The sequence below is a fragment of the Scatophagus argus genome, chromosome 13 (assembly GCF_020382885.2).
Source record: "Scatophagus argus isolate fScaArg1 chromosome 13, fScaArg1.pri, whole genome shotgun sequence".
NCBI lineage: Eukaryota > Metazoa > Chordata > Actinopteri > Scatophagidae > Scatophagus > Scatophagus argus.
Window position 1 is genome coordinate 3,987,744 of NC_058505.1, and position 23,909 is coordinate 4,011,652.

At 41.0% G+C, this 23,909-nt stretch overlaps 2 protein-coding genes and 1 non-coding gene across 4 annotated transcripts in view; all 3 read left to right on the forward strand.

Moving 5' to 3' along the window:
• Positions 1 to 14,002, forward strand: part of atp1a2a (ATPase Na+/K+ transporting subunit alpha 2a) — a 33,263-nt gene extending 19,261 nt beyond the window's left edge. For both annotated transcript variants that reach the window (XM_046407600.1, XM_046407601.1), the window contains 11 exons: positions 788 to 963; positions 2,926 to 3,062; positions 4,014 to 4,164; positions 4,918 to 5,086; positions 6,683 to 6,837; positions 8,993 to 9,116; positions 10,993 to 11,138; positions 11,225 to 11,355; positions 11,567 to 11,668; positions 11,911 to 12,002; positions 13,631 to 14,002. In XM_046407600.1, coding sequence (XP_046263556.1) covers positions 788 to 963; positions 2,926 to 3,062; positions 4,014 to 4,164; positions 4,918 to 5,086; positions 6,683 to 6,837; positions 8,993 to 9,116; positions 10,993 to 11,138; positions 11,225 to 11,355; positions 11,567 to 11,668; positions 11,911 to 12,002; positions 13,631 to 13,659 — 1,412 coding nt within the window. In that variant the 3' untranslated portion in view covers positions 13,660 to 14,002. The remainder of the gene's footprint in view (positions 1 to 787; positions 964 to 2,925; positions 3,063 to 4,013; positions 4,165 to 4,917; positions 5,087 to 6,682; positions 6,838 to 8,992; positions 9,117 to 10,992; positions 11,139 to 11,224; positions 11,356 to 11,566; positions 11,669 to 11,910; positions 12,003 to 13,630) is intronic.
• A 2,177-nt stretch (positions 14,003 to 16,179) lies between these two features.
• Positions 16,180 to 20,321, forward strand: sdhc (succinate dehydrogenase complex, subunit C, integral membrane protein). The gene is made up of 6 exons (XM_046407605.1): positions 16,180 to 16,274; positions 17,196 to 17,255; positions 17,418 to 17,519; positions 18,382 to 18,443; positions 19,607 to 19,770; positions 20,057 to 20,321. The coding sequence occupies exons 1-6, from the start codon at positions 16,258 to 16,260 to the stop codon at positions 20,159 to 20,161; spliced, it is 510 nt and encodes a 169-aa protein (XP_046263561.1). The 5' UTR covers positions 16,180 to 16,257; the 3' UTR covers positions 20,162 to 20,321.
• A 1,639-nt stretch (positions 20,322 to 21,960) lies between these two features.
• trnar-ucu lies at positions 21,961 to 22,034 on the forward strand. The gene has a single exon. It is a non-coding gene; the product is annotated as a tRNA-Arg (tRNA).
• Positions 22,035 to 23,909: the final 1,875 nt, after the last annotated feature.

Genomic DNA, 23,909 nt, shown 5'->3' on the forward strand with positions numbered 1-23,909 from the left:
AAGTGTGGTAGACACATTTTGGGCAAGAAAAAAAAAATCATTACCCTGAAGTTCAACTTTCAATATCTCTGAAGTGTTTAGCATCCAAACTCTGTAAATGTCATCATTCTCAAAACCGAGGAAAAAAGTTACTTGGCATCTTTCAAAAAGTGCCACAGGTAATAATTATGTGCTATCATCATTTTGTTAGAGTATGTGTCACTTTTTCAGACGGTGAAATGTGGAATAGTGCCATTTTGGAGTCAAACTCCTGAAATCGTGTGAATTATTAAATTTCAGCGGTGCCTTAGGTGGTGATGATGATGGGACGGGTGTTTCGTGACAAAGAAAGGTTTCTCCACGTTTAGCCTGGGCCTGGTTTTTCAGCAGAGGCGTTTTGTTTTGCTTTGCTCTGTAAGCATTCAAGAGATACATATTTCAAGGACTGAGGATTATTAATTGATAAAAGTGTCTGATTCAATTTGAGTTTCAGACCTGCACCCTCCAAATCTACATCTAAAATTAAAAATCATTTGTATGCAAACTGAAACGTAAAGGATCATTGCGGCCAACATATTTTTTGAGGGTGTCTGTGAAACATTAAGACCCTTTCGTGTTAACATTTCTTTGTTGTGTTATAAACATACAACCTTATTGTTTATTGTCTACTTTTTAAATGCCAGATAAGTTAGTCAGTTGATGTCAAAGGGGAAAAAAAACCAACCCAACAGATTTTTGTCCTCATCGGCAGTTTACTTTGTCACGTCAGTTATGAACGATCACCTCACTGATCCCTCCACTCCTGCAGGCTTTTGCCACTTGAACTTGTCTTCATCCCAGTTCCCTCGAGGATTCACCTTCGACTGCGACGACACGAACTTCCCCACCGAGAAGCTCTGCTTCCTGGGTCTCATCTCCATGATTGATCCGCCGCGTGCCGCTGTGCCTGACGCTGTGGGTAAATGCCGCTCCGCTGGTATCAAGGTAATTGGTTCCACAGATTCAACCTTCATTGTAGTTCCTGAAAAGCCTTTTCTAGGGTATCAGTTTTAGGGCTACTGAGACAAGGAATTCAAACATCTTTGTCAATTCCAAAATGAAGCTCAACCGACTACCAATCACTCCAAGGCACCCTAATAGATAATAATCACTGAGTAAATTAAGTTGTATAGCTTAGAGGAAGCTCCTGTTAACATATTCAGTACAAACTCCTAAAAAAGCTGGATGATGTTCGATCGGAGGCTGTATTTTCATCTTATGGCTGTTTTCAGAAATTACAAAATCTTGGGAATAACAAAAATCTAATTTTTGATGTGAAAATGAAACTCAATATAAATGTTCCTTTTTTGTCATGAAATGTAGATTCAGTATGTTTATTACAAATTTTCATTAAACGTTAATTAACTGCAAATACACACGGAGCACATGTTTTGTCGGAAAAGTAATAAGCTTGGCTGCAGGAAGGCTAAACAACTTCCACCACTGATTAAAATAGATAATGAGTTGAATGAGTAGTTCTCATTTTGGGGAAAGTGTCACAAATATATGAAACTGATTTCATTTCAGTGAAAGTAGTTATCGTCCTTCCTTTGATAATAGAGTTTTGAGAGACTGTACTGTGACCGGCTTAAACTAGAGGCAGAAACAGGAAATGTTACTACATGAGGAATTTGTGCTAAAATAAAGTTACAAACTGATGGCAGATGTTTGACAAAATGTTCACAATCACCATTTTTTCCAAAACGGCATTATGGTTTCAAATAAATCAGCTTGGTTTTGACTGAGACATGATGGTGTTGACTCCAAATTGTGGCATGTCTTTCTTGAGCTGATTGGATGGAAACATTGTCTTTGTAAGCAGATTTGTGGTTAGGAACGTTGGCCGGCGTTACTCTCGTTTTCAGGTGCTTTGTGTCTACAAGCGATGGATCATCACACTCCTCCTGTAATTTGAAGTCATCACATTATACAGCTTCTCTCTTCAAATTTCAGAGTGGGTAAATAGAGGCTAAGATGTAAGACACAAACAGGAAATGCTATGTGCGAAACTGAACTGGGAGTTGAAGTGGCCGACATGAAGATGCTGAAGATGTCGTTTTTACTGGCTGTGATGTTTGATGCTTCATCTGTCTGCTAAATAGTGTCAGACATAAAGTCTTGTGCTGCAGGTGTGTTTTCTGATTGAGCTGGAAGAAGACAATTTTCAGAGATACATATACGTACCCGAACAAATCCAGTGTATATCCTTATAGCTGAGCGCAGGAGGAAACTCGAGCCCATGGCTCTGTTACTTTAATTACTTTCTAACGGATATAGTATAAATGTTCCTCGGTCCAAAGGATTTCGTGTAATATATAGTGCTGTACCTTTATTGCACCTTCATTCAGCCTGTGTCTTGCTGTACATTATGAGGGTGTTGGGGATTTACTCCATATGGCTCATTATTATTATCTTTTAGTCAAGTGTGCTTTTGTAAGTTTATATTGCTTGAAAGATTGCAAAAAAAGCACAATATGTATCATAAAAGGTTGCTCAGTACAAAAAGCCGTGAGTGTAACTGTGGTAGGGAAATTAAAATACTCTGTCTGAAATCAGTCATGCAACACTGATAAACTGTTGCATGAACAGTGAAGGCTTGATGAAAGAGCACGAGTATGGCGACCAAAGACATGCCACTGACAAAACTCTAATTTTGATGGGTTTTTCCACAGGCCAAGTATTTTGCCTTTGGGACCAGTCCAAACAAGATTTTTGAACCCTTAACCCCTAATAGCACCATTCTTTTCCAGTGTAACTACACAACACATTTGGATGACTTATAGACCCCAAAGGCCCATACTGCAACTGTAGTTTAAGCATGCTGTGAAACATGACACACAGATGAGATACAGTGGGCTTTAATGTGATAGTGCTCTGTGATTTATGGGACCTTCTGTCTGCGGTCAGGTGATCATGGTAACCGGGGACCACCCAATCACAGCCAAGGCCATCGCTAAAGGTGTCGGCATAATCTCTGAGGGCAATGAGACGGTGGAGGACATCGCTGAGAGACTGAACATCCCTCTGAGCCAAGTTAACCCCAGGTGTGCGATTGTGTGTGTGTGTGTGTGTGTGTGTGTGTGTGTGTGTGTGTGTCACAGCAGGCTGCATGTCTAGTGTCTAGGAGTAACCTTTTGTGTGACTGTGTCTGTGGGCAGTGATCTGTCTGCAGGATGTGAGTGCATGCAGGGTTGTGTGTGTGTTTTAAAAAATAAATTCAACATTTTAGACAACATTTTTTTTTTTACTGGAGTGTTGGAAGAGAAGATTAATGCCACTCTGCCCACTGAGAGTGAAGCTGGAGTGAGCAGCTGGTTAGCTTAGCGTTGTATTAAGACAGGAAACAGTGGAAAAATGAATAGGACACATTTAATTTCATTTATATAAAAAACTCGATAGATGCCGTGTGCACAGAGTAGATAGAAATAACAGTAAAGTCACAATATGGAAAGTCAGAATGACAACATTAAGCAGATATGAGATGAAATCAGGACTGAGCTCTGCCAAGAAATAGTCTGGCACATGACAGCTCTTAGAACCACAAACCACTTTGGTTTTTGTACAGATTAAACATTACACACCACATTAATTAAGGCTTTAGAGGTTCTGGCTGGTGGATTTAGTTACCTTGAGACAGAGCCAGCGTAGCCATTTCCCCCTTTCTAATCTCTATGCTAAGCTAAGCTAATCAACTGCTGGCTCCAATTTCATTTTGCACAGACAGATATGAGAGTGGCATTGATCTTCTCTTCCAACTTGGCAATTAAGCCTTTTTTCCCAAATGTCAAACTGTTGTCTTTAAAATGGAACGCATGAAAATGTGTCTCCTACTTGTGGAGTGTGTGTGTGAGGTGGAGACAGCAAGACAAACTTGAGGAGGAAACCAGAAAATGTCAATGCCCCCCTTTGCATAATTGCCCCCGGTATCACTGACTCTGTACTGTGTTTGTGTGTGTATACGTGTGTGTATTTGTGCGTGTCTGTGTGTTTCCCAGGGACGCTAAAGCTTGTGTGGTGCACGGCTCGGACCTGAAGGACATGAGCTCCGAGTACCTGGACGACCTACTGAGGAACCACACTGAGATTGTGTTTGCTCGCACCTCTCCGCAGCAGAAGCTCATCATAGTGGAGGGCTGCCAGAGACAGGTCAATGGACAGGAGTGTGTGTGTGTGTGTGTGTCTGTCTTTCTGGGCCTTTTCGAGAGCAAATAGCATTGTGCGTATATGTTTGACTGTAAGCCTGCGTGTGTGTGTGTGTGTGATAAAGTCTGGATGAATGCTTGAATGCGTCTGTTTATGTCTGAGTGTGGAGGTATGCTTGAATACAGGAGTGTGTGTGTGTGTGTGTGTGTGTGTCCTTGCCATTTAAGGCTGAATGCAGTTTACTGTGTGTGTAACTGTGAGTGTGTCTGAGCCATTTGTAAGTGCAGGTGGTTGAATGGTTGAATGCAGGCTTTTGCATGTGTGTGTGCGCGTGTGTGTGCGCATGCTATAGAGGTCCATTTGGGTGTATATGGTCGAATACAAGTGTGTGTTTGTAAAGTATATGATTAAGTCTACATTAAACCCATATATTGAACCTTATATATACTGTATATGCATCCATGTATGTGCTCAGCTTTTTTGCGTGAAATGTGGAAGATAAATATGTGTTTTCACCTGCACACGTCCCCATATATTGAGGTCATGCAACAATTCACCCTGCCTCACTCACACTCACTCTGTGTGACTGAATGATTGCAACTCAATCCCATTTTTCATTTAATCTCCCCAGAGCTGCTTTGAAAAGACATTATTAAGACAGAAGGGGAGGGGAAAGTGGAGAGAGAGAAGCTTAAATCATGGTACTTATCTTTCTCTTCTTGACAGTTTTTTGTTCTCTGGTCCTTGTGGGTGCAGGGGGCGATCGTGGCTGTGACGGGCGACGGCGTCAACGACTCTCCGGCCCTGAAGAAAGCCGACATCGGCGTTGCCATGGGGATCGCTGGCTCTGATGTGTCCAAGCAGGCGGCTGACATGATCCTGCTGGACGACAACTTCGCCTCCATCGTCACCGGAGTAGAGGAGGGTGAGTGTGTGGTGTGATGGGAAGAAAAAAAAAACGAAGAAGAGGGAGAGGAGGAGGGATGAATGGAAGAATAAAAGAAGGAAGTGACAGGGAGAAACAAAGGCAGAAATAAAAATGGAAAAATTAAGTCAGAGGAACAAAGGGACTGAAGATTTAAACATTTTAAATGCATTCTGCCAGCAAGCTGCTTTGTTATGCAGCAATAGAGGCTGGAGATTATTTTTTTAATAGGTCCCTGAAAATTGAAAATGTTATTATTGTTGTGTTTGACTCATTATTTAACAGAGCGCTGAGACTTAAGACTTTGACTGGAGGACAGAAAATAAGACGTCACCATAATAAGACTTGACTTACTTGGGACTTGACTTACTGAGGGCTTTAATTATTTTGAACTGGTCAAATCCAGGACAATAACAATAATAATATTAATAATAATAATAATAGAAATAAGACAGCAACAAGCAATGCTTACATATTTTAGTTTTTGTGCCTATGTATTAAAAGGACTTGATCTCCAGTTTGCTTATTAAGACTTGTGAACAGATCTGGCTTTGGCCTCCAGGACTCGACTCGAACGTTACTCTGACAGACTTGACACCTGACATGAGGGTTCCTACAAGAATCTGGTATTTAATCTAAAGTAGGGGTTACCTCACATGGTCTGAGGAAAACCAACAATTAGTGATGTGGATACACTGACAAAGCAGTCAATCAGACTATGCTTCAGTCAGGAACATTCACTTGATGATTATGAAGAATGTAAGAAAAAGAACTATACTATACTACTAAGAACTATATAATAGAAAAGAAACACACACCAAGGTCTGTAGTGCAGTGTCAATCACTGCAAGGAGACTTGAAAGTAGAAAAAGAAAGGTGTTGCACTCTCTGGCTCCATGTGCATTTTTCCACTGCTCTCTTACCACCGGAGTGTTATCAAATAAGAGGCCTGGAGCGAATGAAAACTTTGAAATGGACAGTGACAGTGAAATTACTTCAGGGTGAAATAAGGCACTGTTTCATAACACATGTAAAGTACTTGGGACCCCTGACCATCACACCAACAGAGACATTAATGACGTCTCATTCTAAACTCACAGACAGCTTTGCAGCTCTAACAGCTTCCACTCTTCTGTGAAGGCTTTCCACAACATGTTGGAGTGTTTCTGTGGGAATTTGTGCCCATTCATGCAGCAGAGCATTTGTGAGGTCACACACTGATGTTGGACCAAAAGGCCTGGCTCACAATCTCCGTTCCAGTGCGTCCCAAAGGTGCCACAAAGTTGGAAGCATAGCATTGTCCAAAATGTTTTGGTATGCTGAAGCATTAAGATTTCCCTTCACTGGAAGTCAGGGGCCGAGCCCAAACCCTGAAAAGCAGCTCTATCCCAATACTTTTGTCTATACAGAAAATTGTACAAAATACAATAAAGCTGTGTAGATTTCTTATGCCAATATTCAAATTATCCCATGGTGGTATGCAACAAATACACCATTCGAAGTCTATTCATGTGTCCTGGTGTTAATATTGTATATCTATACTCAAATCTTCCACAGGAGAGCCATTTTTCTTACATGCGTTTCCAATTGCTGCAGGTCGCCTCATCTTCGACAACTTGAAGAAGTCCATCGCATACACGTTGACCAGTAACATCCCAGAGATCTCGCCCTTCCTGCTCTTCATCATTGCCAGTGTTCCGCTTCCACTCGGGACTGTCACCATCCTCTGCATCGACCTGGGCACTGACATGGTGAGCGGCGGGGAAAGTGGCTTCTCTAATAGTTTTCCTTCGTTATCGCAACCTAGACTAAGCTTCTGAAAAATGGCCACTTAATAGATGTATTGACTACTGCCAAGGCTGTATTGTGCATGACGTACGAATTGTTCAACCCGTGTCACCTTGTACTTGGCCTTTTGGATGCTAATTTGAAAAACTGTAGTTTTTAGACTCCTCAGGGGTTTCACAGGAAGTCTTACCAACAGAACTGGTTTTAGGTTTATCTTAATTGTTGGATTACTTTCTAAAGCTCTCTCAGGGCTCAAAGCTAATTCTTAGCTAGTGATTCTTCCCAATGAAGGGATGCTAATTGTTAGCATGTTGTACAGCTACAGGCAAGCAAAAGGTGACATTAAGGAAACTAGAGTTAGTACTGGTGTCAAATATGAGTGCCTGAAGGTAAAAAGAACAAAACGTCTGGTTTAATTTGTTCTGTCTGTCGGTGGGAGAAATTCGCTTTTGGCCCACTGCCGACGACCATTTGTTCAAGCAGAACAAAGAGCGGGTGACGCTCACATACAGATTTACATTTCACAGCTCTGCCATTTCCAGATGCCAGTCTCTCCATTGTATTTCCAGCAGCAACAAAAAGAGTTGCTGGCATGCTGCTTGCCTGAGGGGCGTAATCCATCATTGCAAAAGAAAAGAAGCACAGGATGAATATATTCAAAAGGACTTGTTCACTTGTGTTCATTACTTTAACTTTAATTTTTCCTGTTCTCAGCCACCAGACAGTAACATGCAGCTGAAACTGGTTCGTATACATCCCAGTGAGCCAAAAGCAAACATTTAACATGGAGGTATATGCATTATAATGGTCTCATACTCGTCTGCCAAGAAACATTTTAATTCAGGACGGGTTAGAGATAAAGAGGAGCAGCTTGCGAACATTTTTAATAAAGCAGCTCTACATATTTTACTCAGGTGACTTCAAAGATGAACTTCTTTGTTTCTTTAGCAGCAGGACAGATTTGTTCATGTTGACAAATATTTTCTTAAGTGTCTGAGATCACAGGGATAGTGCAGTCTTTACTGGCTGGATTTCTCTTTAGAGGTGTGATGACTGAAGTTTAAAAGCACCTAATTTGCGCACCTACTTTGCATATAAAACCCCTTTCCCTTCAAAGTAACATGTCTGCATGTATTTAATAACCACTGGTGGAGCGAACAGCTGGATGTCTGCTTTGAAGAGTAGGACCCTAAAATGAAAACATTTAAATATTCAATAAAGTACCTGAAAAGTGTTTATAGTACAGTACACACGTAAAACTGCAAATTTCCCATGTCTGCTGGTGAGGTTGTTAACAGCTTGTTAACAGCTTAGTTCAACTCAAGGCAACAGGCTCGAGGGCTCTGCTGAGATTTAGCAGTGACAAGCAGCACTTGGTAGCAGCTATGATTATTTTTAGCAAGCACTGCCATGTGGAAAAGGGTGGCTGCAAAAGATGTTTGTCAAAGCGAGATGTGGCACACTTAAGAATGTTTGAAGACTGAAAATTTGGTAGCTGCACACCATCACGCCGACATACATGCGCTTTCAGAGGTGTGAATAAAAAAACCAAAAACCCACAATGCCAGGTACAGTCCATCCTTTTATCCTCTTCCTGTCTTTCTCAGCTGCTATGGGTCAAGGGAGTGTAACACCAAAACAAACTGGATTTGTACACTGCAGAGCTTGTGTTCAGTTTCACACAGTGCCAAGTCTCCACCCCAAATCCCTCCTAAGTCGCAGCGATATCCTGCCTAAAGTCACACATATTGCTCTGTTGCTTACCTGGTAAAACCAGCCAATATAAGATCTTTATTACAGAGACCTTTCTACCTTTCTCTTTTATGAGTGTCTTGAAATCAGTCTCCCTCCTCTTGTCTCCACTCCCCACCTCTCTCTCCCTCCCTCCCTCTCTCTGTCACTGTCGCTGCTTCATTTTTCCCCTCTCTCTGCCCTTTTTCTTTCTTTTCTCCTTCCACACAGTGATTGAATGCTACATTACCTCAGTAGTAAGGGTACCTCTTGCCTGGCACTGTCATCATGCCTTTGTACTGTTGCCAAAAAGACAAATTCCTGCACATTTATTTTACAGGGAGCATGAAGTGAACTGATCCTGTGCTATCCTCCCTTTCCTTCCAGGTTCCAGCCATCTCATTGGCTTATGAGACAGCTGAGAGCGACATCATGAAACGCCAACCAAGGAACCCCAGGACAGACAAGCTGGTCAATGAACGCCTCATCAGCATGGCCTATGGACAGATAGGTTTGTCCTCTTGTGGCTCATCACCTCTTTGTACCTCATGCTGACAGGCCTCTTGTAGTGAAGTAATAATAAATATCACAGGAATAAACACATTAAACACTGACATTTAGCAGATGTTCTGGCGTTTCCTGCTGCCTTTGTAAATGTTTAGCAACGAACAGTTCAAGAAAATTAATCCAGAGGTGAGCAGACCGTCAGGAGTCCCACAATTTTCTTCTAATTGTCGTGACATTTACAGCAAATTGAGAGTGGAGAGTGCATCTATTTTCTACTTAATCTTGGTCATGTTTCACTGGTTGGAGCCTCACTTGAATGCATGCTTTTTTATCTCTGGTTTTATATGGTTTGGGAATAGTGAAAATCAAAGGCTGGCCCAATTTCATAGGCTGTTAAAATAGGTCAAAATATGACAGGGCTTCACTGGATGACAATTTAAAGCTGAACATGCTCAAAACAGCCGGCAACTCACATCAGCTCCCATAATTCTTCCAAGATTAGCACCATTGGGGCAAAACTTTTGCAGGTCACATCAAATCACATTTATAAGCCACAGTCCTGACATTACAGCTTGAAGTCCTGAGGCATCCATGCTGAACATTTAAAGACATACTATGCAGAAGTTGTCCCTCTCTGTTTGTAAACACATCATTCAAAGATGCAATAAGCGAGAAAGATTGCTGAATGTTAAGTCTCTTTCCCGGTACGTGAAACATGCAGGCGCTTTGGGTCGATACTCAACAATCAGATATCTTTTTCCAGAATCGCTGATGTCCAGAAATGTCTCAAACACAGCAAAACGATAAGATAATACAGTCGGAGGGCAGGGTCTCCGAAGATTCAGAAAGCAGCACACACTTCAGTGGGTCATAAATGGTGATTAAGAAGCTTTAAGAAAACAATGCACAGTACGTCTTTAACTGATGATTTGATCTAAATGTGACAGCAGAGTAACATCTCCAACATTATATGCAACAAGTGAGACAAAGTCAAACTAACAGCCTCAAAAAGAAAACAGTTGCAACCAGTTTTCTTATCGCTAAGAACATGTTGTTGACATCTATCAAGAGAAACGCTGACCTGGTCCAAGGTTTTAATTTAACAGCAGTGAATGACATGATTGATAAGCACTGTCTCAGTACTTGTGCAGAACTTGTATATGCAAAGACTTAAGCTCTGAAGTAAGATGTCCATCATGTTGAAAACATTACGCCCATTCTGACAAAACAAGTTTCCCAACATGGAATTAAAACTCACTATCAGCTATTACTGCAGTCAGCTGTCAGGAGCCATTTACTTACAACATACCAAATCGGCCGAGGACAGACGGAGGAAGATATCAGTGGTGCTGTGCTGTTTTTGAAACAGTAGTGGGAGAAAACATCAGGTGGACTGAGGTTGAAAACGAGTCAATTTATCTGTCATATTATGCTATAATTCTTCTAAATAAGAGGTATAAAAACACTGGACCACTGGCATTATTAGTGCTGCTGTTTGTCAAAATAGCTTCTGTTTAAAGACACCCATTATCTATAAATCCTGTTATTTTCCTGCTTTTTTCTGTGAAAGCGTTGCCCTGTTCTGACACTGTGCTGCAGTACATGAGTAAAAATCTAATGCACACATGATTTACATGTGATGGTTTTGTAACCATCCATCCATTACTATAGCTACACTCTCCAATGTTAATGGTCATTTATACGGAGATCCAAAATGACTAAAATAACAAAGTTTGTGGTGATTTTCTCTCAAATTAGCACCAAATTGTATTGTACTTCGTGTTAATCTTATTAGGACAATTATTAGGCAACTCCAGACCTAAGAATGTAGTGATGTAGATAATGTTGTGATTGGTCCTGTGCACATTTTTTGTTTCCAGGGATGATCCAGGCTCTTGGAGGGTTTTTCACCTACTTTGTGATTTTGGCTGAAAATGGCTTCCTCCCAAGGAAACTGCTGGGCATCCGTGTCGCCTGGGACGACCGCGAAACCAACGACCTGGAGGACAGCTATGGGCAGCAGTGGGTAAGGAGTGGGGATAAAGACAAAACCAGGACACCCTTTGAATACTGCCATACTCACGGAGGAATAAATGTGTTTCCACCTGGCAGACCTACGAGCAGAGGAAGATCATTGAATTCACCTGCCACACCAGCTTCTTCGCCAGCATCGTGGTTGTCCAGTGGGCCGATCTTATCATCTGCAAGACGAGGAGGAACTCCCTCTTTCAGCAGGGCATGAAGTAAGTGAGGGAGGAGAAAAGAGAGGACTGGAAAAGGCTGTCAAATCGAGGCATGAATGACAGTAAATTAAAAGGCAGCTTTACCTTAAAGTCAGTCAATTTTAAAGTTTCCTGCCATTATGAGTATTTTTGGACTTGAATTGTATTTTTGAGCTTGAACCCGAATCATCCAAACCTTCTCCTTTCCTTTCTCTTGTTTTCTGTTTAACAGGAACAGAATCCTGATCTTCGGGCTGTTTGTTGAGACCGCTCTGGCTGCCTTCCTCTCCTACTGCCCTGGAATGGACGTTGCCTTGCGCATGTACCCCCTGAAGTATGTTTTACATATGCATATCTCCACCGAACCGAAAAATAACCTCTTAAAGACCTAATATGTTGCCATTAGTCTGCCACTCTTGCCTTTAAATGAAGTCTGTGATCTTCTTAAACACCACGTTGTTATCCTTAATATTCAAAAATGGCTGCATTGAACTTAACAATTTTGACTTCGTCTGTGATTCCCTGTTTCTCTTTGCATAGCCTGCATTGTCGTATTCTTTTTCCTCTTCCTCTCAGGACCCTGTGGTGGTTCTGTGCCTTCCCATACAGTCTTCTCATCTTCGTTTATGATGAGATCCGTAAATTCATTCTGAGGAGGAACCCTGGAGGTAAGCACTTATTAAGAGAACCCAAGATTAAAAGGTTTTAACCTTCCATGTCTTGTTAATAAGCAGAAAGAAATAAAATGGCAAGTGATGGTATAGTGATTGACATCCCTATCTAAGGAGCCACATTTGCCAAGACCTTTTCTCGGCCTGTCCTCTGTAACTCTCTATACATCCTAAAAGGGTGCTGTCCACTCTGAGGACATGCTGATTGACAAAGTCACCACAGCTCTGCTCTGCTTCAAGAATTTCCCTCCAGGGATTAATAAAGGAATTCTGATTCTGATTCTGATTCTGCTAATCTGACCTGAAGGCTCCCAGCAAGCATTTGACAGATGGTGACATGCGGGAGCTCAAGTTCAATGTGAGCACAAATGAGCACGTGCAAAAAATAAATAAATAAATAAATAAGAACAACTTTGAACGGTTCCATACTGAGATTATAAAGGAAAATACAGGAACCAATTTTGCAAAACAATGTTGGTAGCAATTAGAGTTGATCAGTGATGACAAAGAATGTTGGTTTTGTGTATATTTGAAAATAAAGGTTTGAAAACCAGTTTTGAACACAGATGCAGATGAAAAATATTCTAGTTTGGGATGAATTACAAGTGGTCCTTGTCACTTTTACATACACTGTAAAGCAGGAACTCTAATGACTGGCATTTAGTCAAGTTATTATTAAGCCTAATAGCCCTTCAAAAGCCCTTTAACTTAGACCACAGAAGAAACTTAAGGGCTAACCGTCAGGCATCCAGCAAGCCATTCGGTGCTGAGCGATTCTCCAGCTTTTGAAAGCTGCAGCCCCTGCAACACTCGACTGATTACTGTTTGTCTTCCAGGTTTGATTTCTGACAAAGTAGCATGTAAATGCACTGCTGGCTGTCAGCTTGCATGGGAATTCCATTTGATAAATGGAGCATAAAACAGTGACAATCAGACATTCACATCGGCACTGAAATCTAATCTGATGTGATTCTTCGGCCAAAAGCTGCATCTGCACTACATTTCAATCAAAGACCTCTCTGACTCTTTTATGCGTCTTCCTGTTCAAGAGACAGGAGTGGAAACACGAGCCACTTCTAATTTTGTTTATGGAAGTGGGAAAGAAATATGATCACAGATTACTGAAAAAAACATTTGGTTCTTCTTGTTTTGGCCTGAAGGTAAAAATCAGAGTGCAGTCAACTCAGTGAACATATGTAAAACTTTCACCAGGAAGCAGATTATACCTTTCCAACAGCAACAGAAGCAGCAGAGAACAATCATAAAGGAAATGAATGTAGGCTGATGAAGACTCTTGAGATAAAGATCATATACATGACACGGACACGCCACACCGTCCCAAAATCTGTTAACTGCCACTCCGTCTCATCTTAGAGGGGCAAGACAATGTGAAGACAAATGCAATTTATCGTGACAGTTAATCATTTCTGTTAATCTGTGTGTCACGGTCTGCTGGTCGGAGTCTTAGAGTTATAAGGGGATTCATTTGGAAATGTACAGAGACAAAGGCAACGAGATGAATACAAATAGAGTGTTACAAAAGGATATCATAAAAACAGCTCGCCTGTCGTTTTGGTCTCTGACACCCCCCCCCCCCCCCTTTTCTTTTTCTGTGTCTCTTCCAGGTTGGGTGGAGCAGGAGACATATTATTAACATTCAGGAAATGTCAGTTTGAATTACAAGTCTGTGTGTGAGCGTGTGGGTGTGAGTGTGTGTTTGTGCGTCCGTGTGATGGCAGAACCGTGTGTTTGTCTGTCATTTGTAATATTGCATGGATCAGTTCACAAATCTGATTATCATAAAAATACTGCTGAAAATAGGCTTTTGATTGTGCTTTGAGCTTTTCCTTTTTTGTTTTCTCAGAAAACATTTCCAGCAGAACAATGGTAATGTACACCTATGTGCCTTACATAAACTGTTACCAAAGCTATGTGGGGTGGAATACAGAGTGTCATCAATCATGTGAAATGTACACAATAAAATGGATTCCAACAGATTCCTGGACATGATTTTAATTGGTATTCATTGATTTGTTTGTCAGTATCATTACGCTAATCATCGATTTAACTGAAGTTTAGATAACTACCGGTTTGCTGTCTGTATGTCAGTTTAACATGTAGAGCACCACATTTACACATTTACTACTAATTACCCATTTTAGAGTCAATGTTTTGAGGCATGTTCAGGCACATACAGCCTCCAAAGTGAAGCAGTTGATGCTACTATTATTAGCTGATAAACAGGTATAATACTCCAGTGGCAGCATACAGTATGTGACAGCTGAGTAAGCACAGTAGCATGAAACATCAGTACAAAGATATGACTGAGGTAAAAGAAAAAAAGGTGTCACCACTATGACTTTGTTCGCCACAGAGAATTGACAAGTTTATTTTTTAAATATTCGATCCACTGCTATCAGATTTTTAAACTACACAATCAGTGGTGGAAAGTAACTCAGTTTTGAGGTACTCGTACTTTACTTGTGTATTTCTTCTGTTTTTTTTGTTTGGTTTTTTTTTTTTTTTTTTTTTTTTTTTTTTTTGGATATTTTGTACTTCTGCTCCATTGCCATCCAAATACTATAAATATGTATTATTGTATTGCATTTACTTCACTCCAATTATTTGACCACTAGTTTCTTTTCAGGTTTAGTTTAATAGTAAAAAAATTATAATCCACAAATAAAATATGATGTAATATTATAGATCAAAATAAAACTTTGTTTATCCCACAGGGAAAATTCACCAGCTACTGAGTAGATGAACTTTAGAAAGTACACCTTTACACACCTTTACCAGCTGTAACATTAAAGTGATCAACACACAACAATTATAACCCATTAATATAATACTTTACATCATTTTAAAATCTGTCATTCTGCATAACAAGTTATTTCGCTTTTGGCACTACTGATGCTAGTTCTCTCCTACTCTTACTTGAATAAATATTTACCTGTACCTGAGTACCATACACACATAGACTACTTTTACTCAAGCACAACATCTCAGTGTTTCCTCCATCGCTGTCTATAATATCAATATTGATATCAGCCACAAAAATGTCAGTCAAACTCTGTGTACACTCACATATTCCATATCTCATCATCCATTATGCATGTCCTCTATGTCTTCTATTCACTGGACACTCATTATCTCGTCAAGAAGAAACTGACAGGCAGCGAAGTGTTTCCTCCCAAATTTCTCAGCTGTTGATCCAGCCCTTTGTGAAAGCTATTTGTTTAGAAATTTTGAGTCAGAGGCGATGTCAAAACTATTCTATTAGAGGAGTTTAACTTTCATATAACAAAACCCAAACTGTGTCTCATATGAGTGCTTCTAATACTTCATGCAACATTAATGTAGGCAGAGTCCACTGGGAGCCCACTCAAGGGAAGTTTCTGGCCATTATTAGGCTTATATCTGTTTGCTGTCTGGAGCAGTGTTTGTGTAGATGAGTGATTGTGTGTGGCTCTTCAATACTTTAAAATACCTCTTGTTTGCATTTATTCTTCCTGACAGTGGATATGGGAGCTGCTGCATGCCCCCCCCCATCTCAGTGTTACAGACTGACCATTTTATTGTTGTGTGGGCTGTACTGAATACTAAAACTGTGGCTCCATATCTGAGTTTAGGTTTTTCTTTCCCTCACCGAAACATTTTCTTTTGACTTTTCTCTTGTCTTCTCTTGGGGTCTTTGAGGTCAGTGGTGCAGTCATGTCATACCAACATGCAGTTTTTCTCATTTTGTCAGCTCTTTGTGTGTTGTGTCTTTGTAATTAATTTTGTGGTACTTTAAATTACAATTCCTTGACATCAGTTTATGGGGTTGTTTTGTGTAAATAACTAGGGCTTCAACTACCAAATATTTTCATTATTTTTGCTTTAAAAATGACTTCAGTGATTAAAATAAATGCCAATATTTTTTTGCTGATCAACTAACTGATTAATCAACCAGGCAAACCCTCTAAACTTAACCAATGCAAAAAATAAAAACATAATTACTGCTGGAAGTTTTACATTATTACATCTATGTAAGATATTTATCTATTTATTGTCATCTGTTGCAGCAATAAAAGGAGATAATAGAAAAAGAAAAAGTTATTTTTCTCTTTTGACAACATTTGGTAGCCTGATGTGTAATGTAATCACCTCATTCCGAACGAGCTTGACCTTCTTCAAGCAACCCTTCAAGGTTTTAGAAAACGGAATAACAACATCCTGTTGCGTCACTTCCGTTCAGTACTTGTCAAACATGGCGCTGCTTCTAAGGTCAGTACTTCTGTGCTACATAATTTTCGGGCTCGGACAAAGCTTTTCGTCTCGTTTTTCGGGGTTATCATCTCAGACAGAAAGTAACAGCACAATAACGTCACAGCATATGGCTGTCCACTCTTTTATCTTTGTCTATTATTCTTTTTAACGGGAATGTGAAGCTACAAAGCGCTAGCTGGCGTTAGCTAGTGCCGCTAATGCTAGCTGGTTCGGTTACATGAAAGCTTACAGAAAGTGAACTTTGACTCTGAATATTATTATGACTCAGTAGGTTTAATTTGTTAGCCAGTAGCTAACATAACATAATTCGCCATTGTTTAGCTAGGGATCTTTATCGGAATATGTGGCTTAGCTTGGGCTAATTGACACTTAACATTTGCTACACTGTCGGAGCTTTACCAAGTAGGATTTAGATAAGCAACGTAAGTAAAAAGTGTTCATCAAGCTTCGTTCATTTCTTTGACTTTTTTGGCTGCTGAGGTTAAGCACGCACCTCCGTCTAATCAAGCCGATGTTTATTTTCATTCCGTTCACACGATAAAGACTAAATAAAACAGCACTATCGGCTGAACCCACTTGATCGGTTGGTATTGCTCAAAAGTGGAGTTAGCATTGTTGTAGTCTGAGCAGCTGAATTTTATAACAAACTGAGGACGATTTTCCTCCCATATTGATATATAGGGATACGAATACTAAGTTTGTTTTAGAAGTCATGCTGTCAGAAATATGACTTATACATATGCAATAATTTAATACAAATATAATCACTTATTAATAAATGTAAGTACGCAAATATTATGGAATGGTGCTAATATTAAAAATTCTCAATAAGTGAGCTTGATGTGTACTAGATAACATGTCCTTATTTTTGTTCTCCTTTATTCAACTGAACTATTTCTAACTCTTTTTGGTTTTTAGGACGGTGACCCGTCAGGGTGTCTGTGTCTCCAGACCACACTATGGTGTCCTCTACAGACAGTGAGTTGTGTGTGTGCGTGCATGCTTGTGAGAACAAGAAAGAGTGCGAGAGTGCTTAAGTTCACATGCACATGCTGCTGCAAGTCATAGCAATGAAGTAGATGCATGCTAAAACCCATGCACTGCAAAGTTATGTTGTAATTTTTTTTCTCTCCTCTGCAGTGCGGCACCAATGGGAACCACAGCTAAGGAGGAGATGAACAAGTTTTGGTCCAAAAATGCCAAACTAAACAGACCCATGTCTCCTCATCTCACCATTTATAAGTAAGTGCTGTATGTCACATGCAGTGCAGTTGATAACCGTCTTGTTCAGAAAACAACTTCAGATATTGTATAGAAATTACTCCATTGCTCATGCAACATAGTGGTTTTATAATTTCAGTTTAAGATTTTCATGCATTGAAACTCCACTACAGAACATTATCCAGGTTGATGATAATATTGCTGTGAAAGTTCATTTCCAGATCATATAATCTTTTCATTTTTTATGCTTATAAAACAACAGAACAAGTCGTGCTTACCAGAGATTTTCATGTATTTAAATACGTGTGAAGTAATGAGCAGCAGTTGTTATAATCCTAAAACCAGGAGTAAAGAACCTTTTTTAGTCGGTATGTGCTATGTAATTTAATACAAGTTGTCCTTCCTGACTCAGATATTTTCACTTAGTATTTCTCTGTCATCTGGGTCCATTCTTAACGCTAATCCATGCCAGAACACTTTGTCTCTGACACTTGCACTCCAAACCATTGATTTTTTTTTCTAAAATTAATGATTTTAACCTGTTTAAACTAATGTATCTAAGAACATTCGATTAATTTCCTTCTGCACATGCAGGCATTGCAGTCTGTAAACGAAAGTGTCAGCTGTAGTTTACTTGAATTTGTAAATGTAAAAATATATCCATGACTATCAGCCTTTCCTTGTGAGTCTCAGATATGCTGAGTTAGTGTTGCTGTTTGCAGCTGAGACGTAGTCATAGTAGTAGAAGTAGAGCTGCAGTGATGCCTGACCTGAAACAAAACAGTTTTAAAAAATTCAAGTAACAGTTGGTGAAAAATCTTTAACTTGTGGTTTGTTGTGTGTTGTATGTCTGCCAATATATTAAACTGGTTGCATTTTTCAGATGGTCAGTCCCCATGATGATGTCCATCACACACCGAGGAACTGGAGTGGGGCTGAGTGGAGGTAACACGCCTGTTTTTACTTACCCTTACTGTTGATTACTGTCTAAAGCGCTTTAAACTGCCATGTTGCGCTGCCACTGTCAACTTTAGATTGACCCAGAAAAGCTCCTCAGGGCATTTTAGTCCACAGCTATTGATTCCTGCAAAGAGCATTTACTGACATTACAAAACAGAAGTTGTTCAATACAGTTCAACACTTTACATGTGAAAATCGAGTCGAAAATACGACTGCTAACAGCTTTTTGTCATTTGTCTGCTGTAGAGGTCGAGGCATTGTTACTGTGACTTTGTGCATCGGTATTGTTGACCTTGATGTACCATGTTGTGAAAGCTGGATCTCATTTTGTGTTTAGGTTAATGGGCTCAATAAACGTCAGCAACCTTGCTGACCTTATAAGAACTCAGTATGTCCTATCTTTCTGTCGAAACTTCACTGGTCTTTCACAGTGTCTAAAATCAGTTTGTTGCTCTCTTGCAAATGGCTGGTAAATTAAAAATATCACCTGCTGGAATAATTTTTCCAAGCCATATTTTTTTATACAAGATTTTAATTGTAATGTGCAGATATCCTGCTGCTAATTTTTCTTCCATATGGATTTAAAAGTCAGAATTAATTTAAAGTTAATTATTGTATATTATTTCAAATGTTGTTTACTCACATTTGAAATAGATGTATTATTTTTGTTATTATTATTATTTTTAATTTGCTTTTGTGTTTATATTGATTACACCTGCTACATTTCCACAAACATTGCGTTTCTTCTACCATTAGGACATGAAATCACATGGACAGCACACACACAGAAGCTCACACAGAACTATTGAGCGCAGTGTTTTGTACCAGGCTGCCAATGTGGAGCCCACGTGATACAGAGCCATTGTTTGGCCTCCATTTCATACAGTCAGCAGGGGAAAAAAGTCTTCGCATAACTGAGGTGTTAAGATGTCTGAAAATTTCTGGCGGGTGGAGTCTGGTGGTTTGGTGACTCATGAGACTAATCCTGCAAAGACAGGTGGTAGCAGCATGTTGTTCTTTGACATCTGTTAATTTTTCACTTCCCGCTTTTTCTCTAAAAGGCACGCATGCCCACAATTTCCCTCTGAGACCCCTTCACATACACACCTTGTCCAATCTCTGGTCTCCTTACTTCTGTCTGTGTCTAGCTATCTCTGCCTTTGCTGTGGCAGCTCTGGTATTACCGGGAAACTACCCCTACTACCTGGACATGATCCACTCGCTGTCCGTCGGGCCCTATCTCATTGGCTTGGCCAAGTTTGGCATCGCCTTTCCTGTATCTTACCACACCTATAATGGCATCCGCCACTTGGTAAGACTTTTGTCATTTGATTTATAAACCTTGCAAATAATGTTTTTTTTTTTTTTTTTTTCCCATACTACTTAATACAAGACTTGAGATTTGTAGCCACCAGCATGCTTGGTATCATGTGTATAGGAGACAGATGTTTGTGTACAAATTTGTTACATCATTCTTTTCATATTTGCTTATTTCATAGAATATGTTTTACATTTGCTAAAATTTATAAGGTGATTGTGCTGTTTCTATGCTAAATTTTCTTCTCTCTGTTCTCTCTGCTTATTATTATTTAAATCAGTGGTGGGACATGGGCAAGGGCTTCAAAATCCCAGAGGTCTACCGCACTGGCTACACAGTTATTGGTCTGTCCATCATCACCTCCATAGCCTTGGCTTTTCTCTGAGCGCAGGACGAGAGGAGATGTGCAGAAGTAAAAGCAGAGGAAGGATTTGAATGAGATGTGGACTGGATTCACTGTGGGAGTTTTGTGTATATGTTCTGTTTCGGGCTACAGCAGGCCCCGTTTCATCAAAGTATTAAATAAAGGATTATATTATGCTGTATGCAGAGAGGATGTGGTGATATTTTGTCCCTTGGAATTAATTATACCCTGGAAAGCTTTGGGGTCATCAAAAGCAGCAAGAGTGCAAAGTGCATGCAAATGTGACCCAGTTTATTTCACACTTGTTCTCGGTGTGAACAACAACAACCGGCGGCCAAAATTAGACGTGTCCTACATGTTCTGTCCTTATGTAATTTGTCTAATCGTGCCGTGACGTCAGATTTATTAAACATTTTTCTTTGCCCAAAGTGCTCTCCATCACTGCCAGCCCTACCAGCGTGCCTGCAGGTTGTCTGTCTGCACAGGAATGTTTGTTTATGTCTGTAACACGGCTGTTGACCGTAAGCCGTCATTCATATTTTACCTTCTCCTGGACACAGTTGCTCAGATGCATTTTTAACATCAGGAAAGAGAGGGGCTGCAATGCGCAGAGGCAGCCCGGTGGTGGAAGCTGTATGTGTGAACAGGCTCCTCACCCGCAGCCTGCCTCGGGCCTTACCTCCCACTGAGCCACACAGGAGCTACGCACACTGCACCTGAACAGCTTTTGTCCTGCAGTGTGAATAAAAGCAAGCCGTGATGTAATGTCAGATCCAACTACATTTATGTAGGGTACAGTAACAAGTGCACAGGGGGAGAACAACAGCTAAACGTTCCGGGGAGCGAGCTGCGCCCATAGTGTTTTTGATGGAGCCGGTTTGAAAATCTGTCTGTTTAGATCAGCTGAACTTGCACCGACAGAAACGGTGTGACCGCTTAGTGTGGTTACCGCCAAGAAAATTGGTTTATCAATTTGTTGCAGGTGGCTCAGTGGAAAAATGCTTGTCAGTTGGCATTTCCTTTCACTTAGCTGTTGATAAGATTTATCTGCGTGTCACAAGTGATAAAATGTATTGCTTGTAATTGACACGGCAAACCTCTGCAGTAGCTGTCATGGTTTATAAAATTCAAGGGTTAATTTAATAGTTTTCACAATGTTACATTCTCCTCAGAGCCACATTGGTCCTTTTTTCTCGACAAAAACCTCTTTATTTAACAGTTGCTGGCTCAAAATAATTGTCACAGTGAAAATACTCACTGTACATAACATTTTTGGCTGACTGCAGTGATAATTTGACATTAGATGATCCCTTCGTTGAACTACAGATCTGTTCGACTGCAGTTTTTGATTGAGGTTGACAGGAAAATTGGTCAAGCTCTGCAGGGTTTAAGACTCGATTTGCTTATGGTCTGCTGTAGAAATAATCTCCCATTTCCTGAATAGAAACAAACTGAGGTAATAAAAACATGGGCTGTTCACTAGAGCTATTCCCTGCGAGGAATGAGCACTTTGCCTCGTACTTATTGATGCATTTACAATCTCAGATGTTCCGTCTTTTGGTTTTGCTCCAATAATATCACCATTATGATGTTTTGACGAGATAACCTGGGTGAAAGCAATGGGGGATGAAGAGCAGGGGCTCTCATCGTCTCCATTAGGCATAAAGAAGCTGACGGTTACGCGGCGGCAGCACCCCCTACCGGGCGGCAAATTATTATCTGCAGGCCTGCGGTCCTGATGCTGAGGGATGGTGAGGATGCTTCGCAGGGCTGGGAGGGGGGAGTATAAACCCGCTTTTGATCGAAAAAAATGTGTCACAGTCTCTGTGGCGCAATGGAATAGCGCGCTGGACTTCTAATCCAGAGGCTCCGGGTTCGAGTCCCGGCAGAGATGTTGATTGAAGTGTGGCTTTTTGGATGAGAGATCAGGGAGTGACAGGGAAAAAGCAGAGATGCTGTTTTATGGTTTTTGCAACGGTGATGCACCTGACAAGGCTGCTTTGTCTATAGATGTGACGGAAGGTTGAACCAATGGATGATGGGTAGATAGACAGACTCCTTTTCAGAGATGTGTTTATTTTGCACAGGCCCAATATCACAGTGCATTTGCACTGAAATTATATAGAAATTTCACACGGAGCTGTTTCAGCGCGCAAAGGTCAGCGCTTTAATATGCAGATTTTAAACGGGCACAAAGCCTGAAACCGGAGCTCCGCTGTAGCAGCACAGCGCGGGCTTCGTTACCAGCCTGTTACTGTCCACGCTGCTTGCTCGGGCTCCTCTCTTATATACGGCCACCACGCAGGCACCGCAGGATAGCACAGCGCCATGCTGCCCAGTCGTGTGAAAGTCAGTGGGCACGCGCGCACGCTCCCTCGCGCACTGTTTCAGCACCTGGGGCTGTCCACTCGTTTAAGCCAGAGCAAAAGCTTTTCTAATGCAGCGCCAACAACAAAACATTTAGAGCCTTTTCCTCCTCGTAACAAGTGTTTAATGACGCCAGATGCTGCATTCCTGCTCTCCCGCTCGGTTCACTGACAGGGAAAGACTCGGTTCACTTTGAACACAAATGAGTCACGAAGCCAGAAAATTATGTCATGTGGAGATTTGTGTATGCGCGCTCTGTATTGAATTATAGACTCCAAACTACAATGTGACGTTGCATAAGGACTGCAATAGCCATCATGTGTTTTTGTTTTAGTGAAATCAGAGTGAAGGACTGTCTGGAATCCTTTCAAGGACCCCTGAAGGTGGACTTAAGTTTCTGCTTTAGAAAAAAAAAAGCTATAGCTCCAGCCATGGAAGCTCAGAGCAGCAACTGTTTCTGCTTTCAGCGTGAAAAGCAGCTGCTTGCTTGAAGATCGCCCAAACTCCCCGACTCTCTAACCCCTCCCCGGCTCCCCATGGCTTTCAGTTGTTTGTATCTCCCTCAAACCCACCTCCCCGGTGTCAGTTTGTTGCCACCACCGCTGATTGGGCTGTCGTGCGGCTGCCGCCGTCCATGTTTAACCCCATCATGCCTCCCCACACACACGGTCCTAATCCGCCAGTAAAACTAATCCTTAATCCTCTCTGGCAAGTTGAACAACCCCCCCGCCACCCACCCCCACCCCTCCATCCTTTCTGGATCCCGTGGATCCTGGTTCCCAAGCGGGACTGATGAATGTAACGTAAGCTGCCCTGTATGATACAAACACAAGCAAAACTGACCATTACCAAGGGTATAGACTTAAAGGGAGAATTACGCAAATTTGGAGGTGATTAGATGCAAAGTCGCCATTGAAGGCAGTATTGCTGAGATGTGTGACAGTTACAGAAAAAGTCTCACAACTCCACAAGGCCAAGGACTAAGTATGTCATTGCCATATTGCGAATTACCAGGCCCACGGGAAATAGCAGCGGGGATATCTGCACGATAGGGATAATAGCTCCGTAATATGGATGATAAGAAACATCACAGGCTACTGAGAGGCGTAACAATCTACCTCAGATGACCCCTGCAGCATCATCTCAGGAGATGTGTAGGCCTAAACCGATGACAGAATTCAACAAGGATACTCGACCTACTCAATATCAAATCTCTAGATAAGGTGAGCGGAGCCATCAGGGACAATCCTACAGAACTGTGCTACCACAGGAGATAATAAAATACCACAAAGCCCGATAAGGTCAGTGAAGACTCTGTGGTGTATTATAGGAACATTATGGTGATTTTTCGGTATATTGAGATCACACTTCTCTATCTGCTCCATCTCCTTCATGTTGCTCT

Bases quoted from the DNA above. Each gene is read 5' to 3' on its own strand.
- sdhc (XM_046407605.1), top strand. The intron at 17,520-18,381 runs GTAAGTGCTGTA...TGCATTTTTCAG, and splicing joins CCTCATCTCACCATTTATAA to ATGGTCAGTCCCCATGATGA. The intron at 19,771-20,056 runs GTAAGACTTTTG...TATTTAAATCAG, and splicing joins ATAATGGCATCCGCCACTTG to TGGTGGGACATGGGCAAGGG.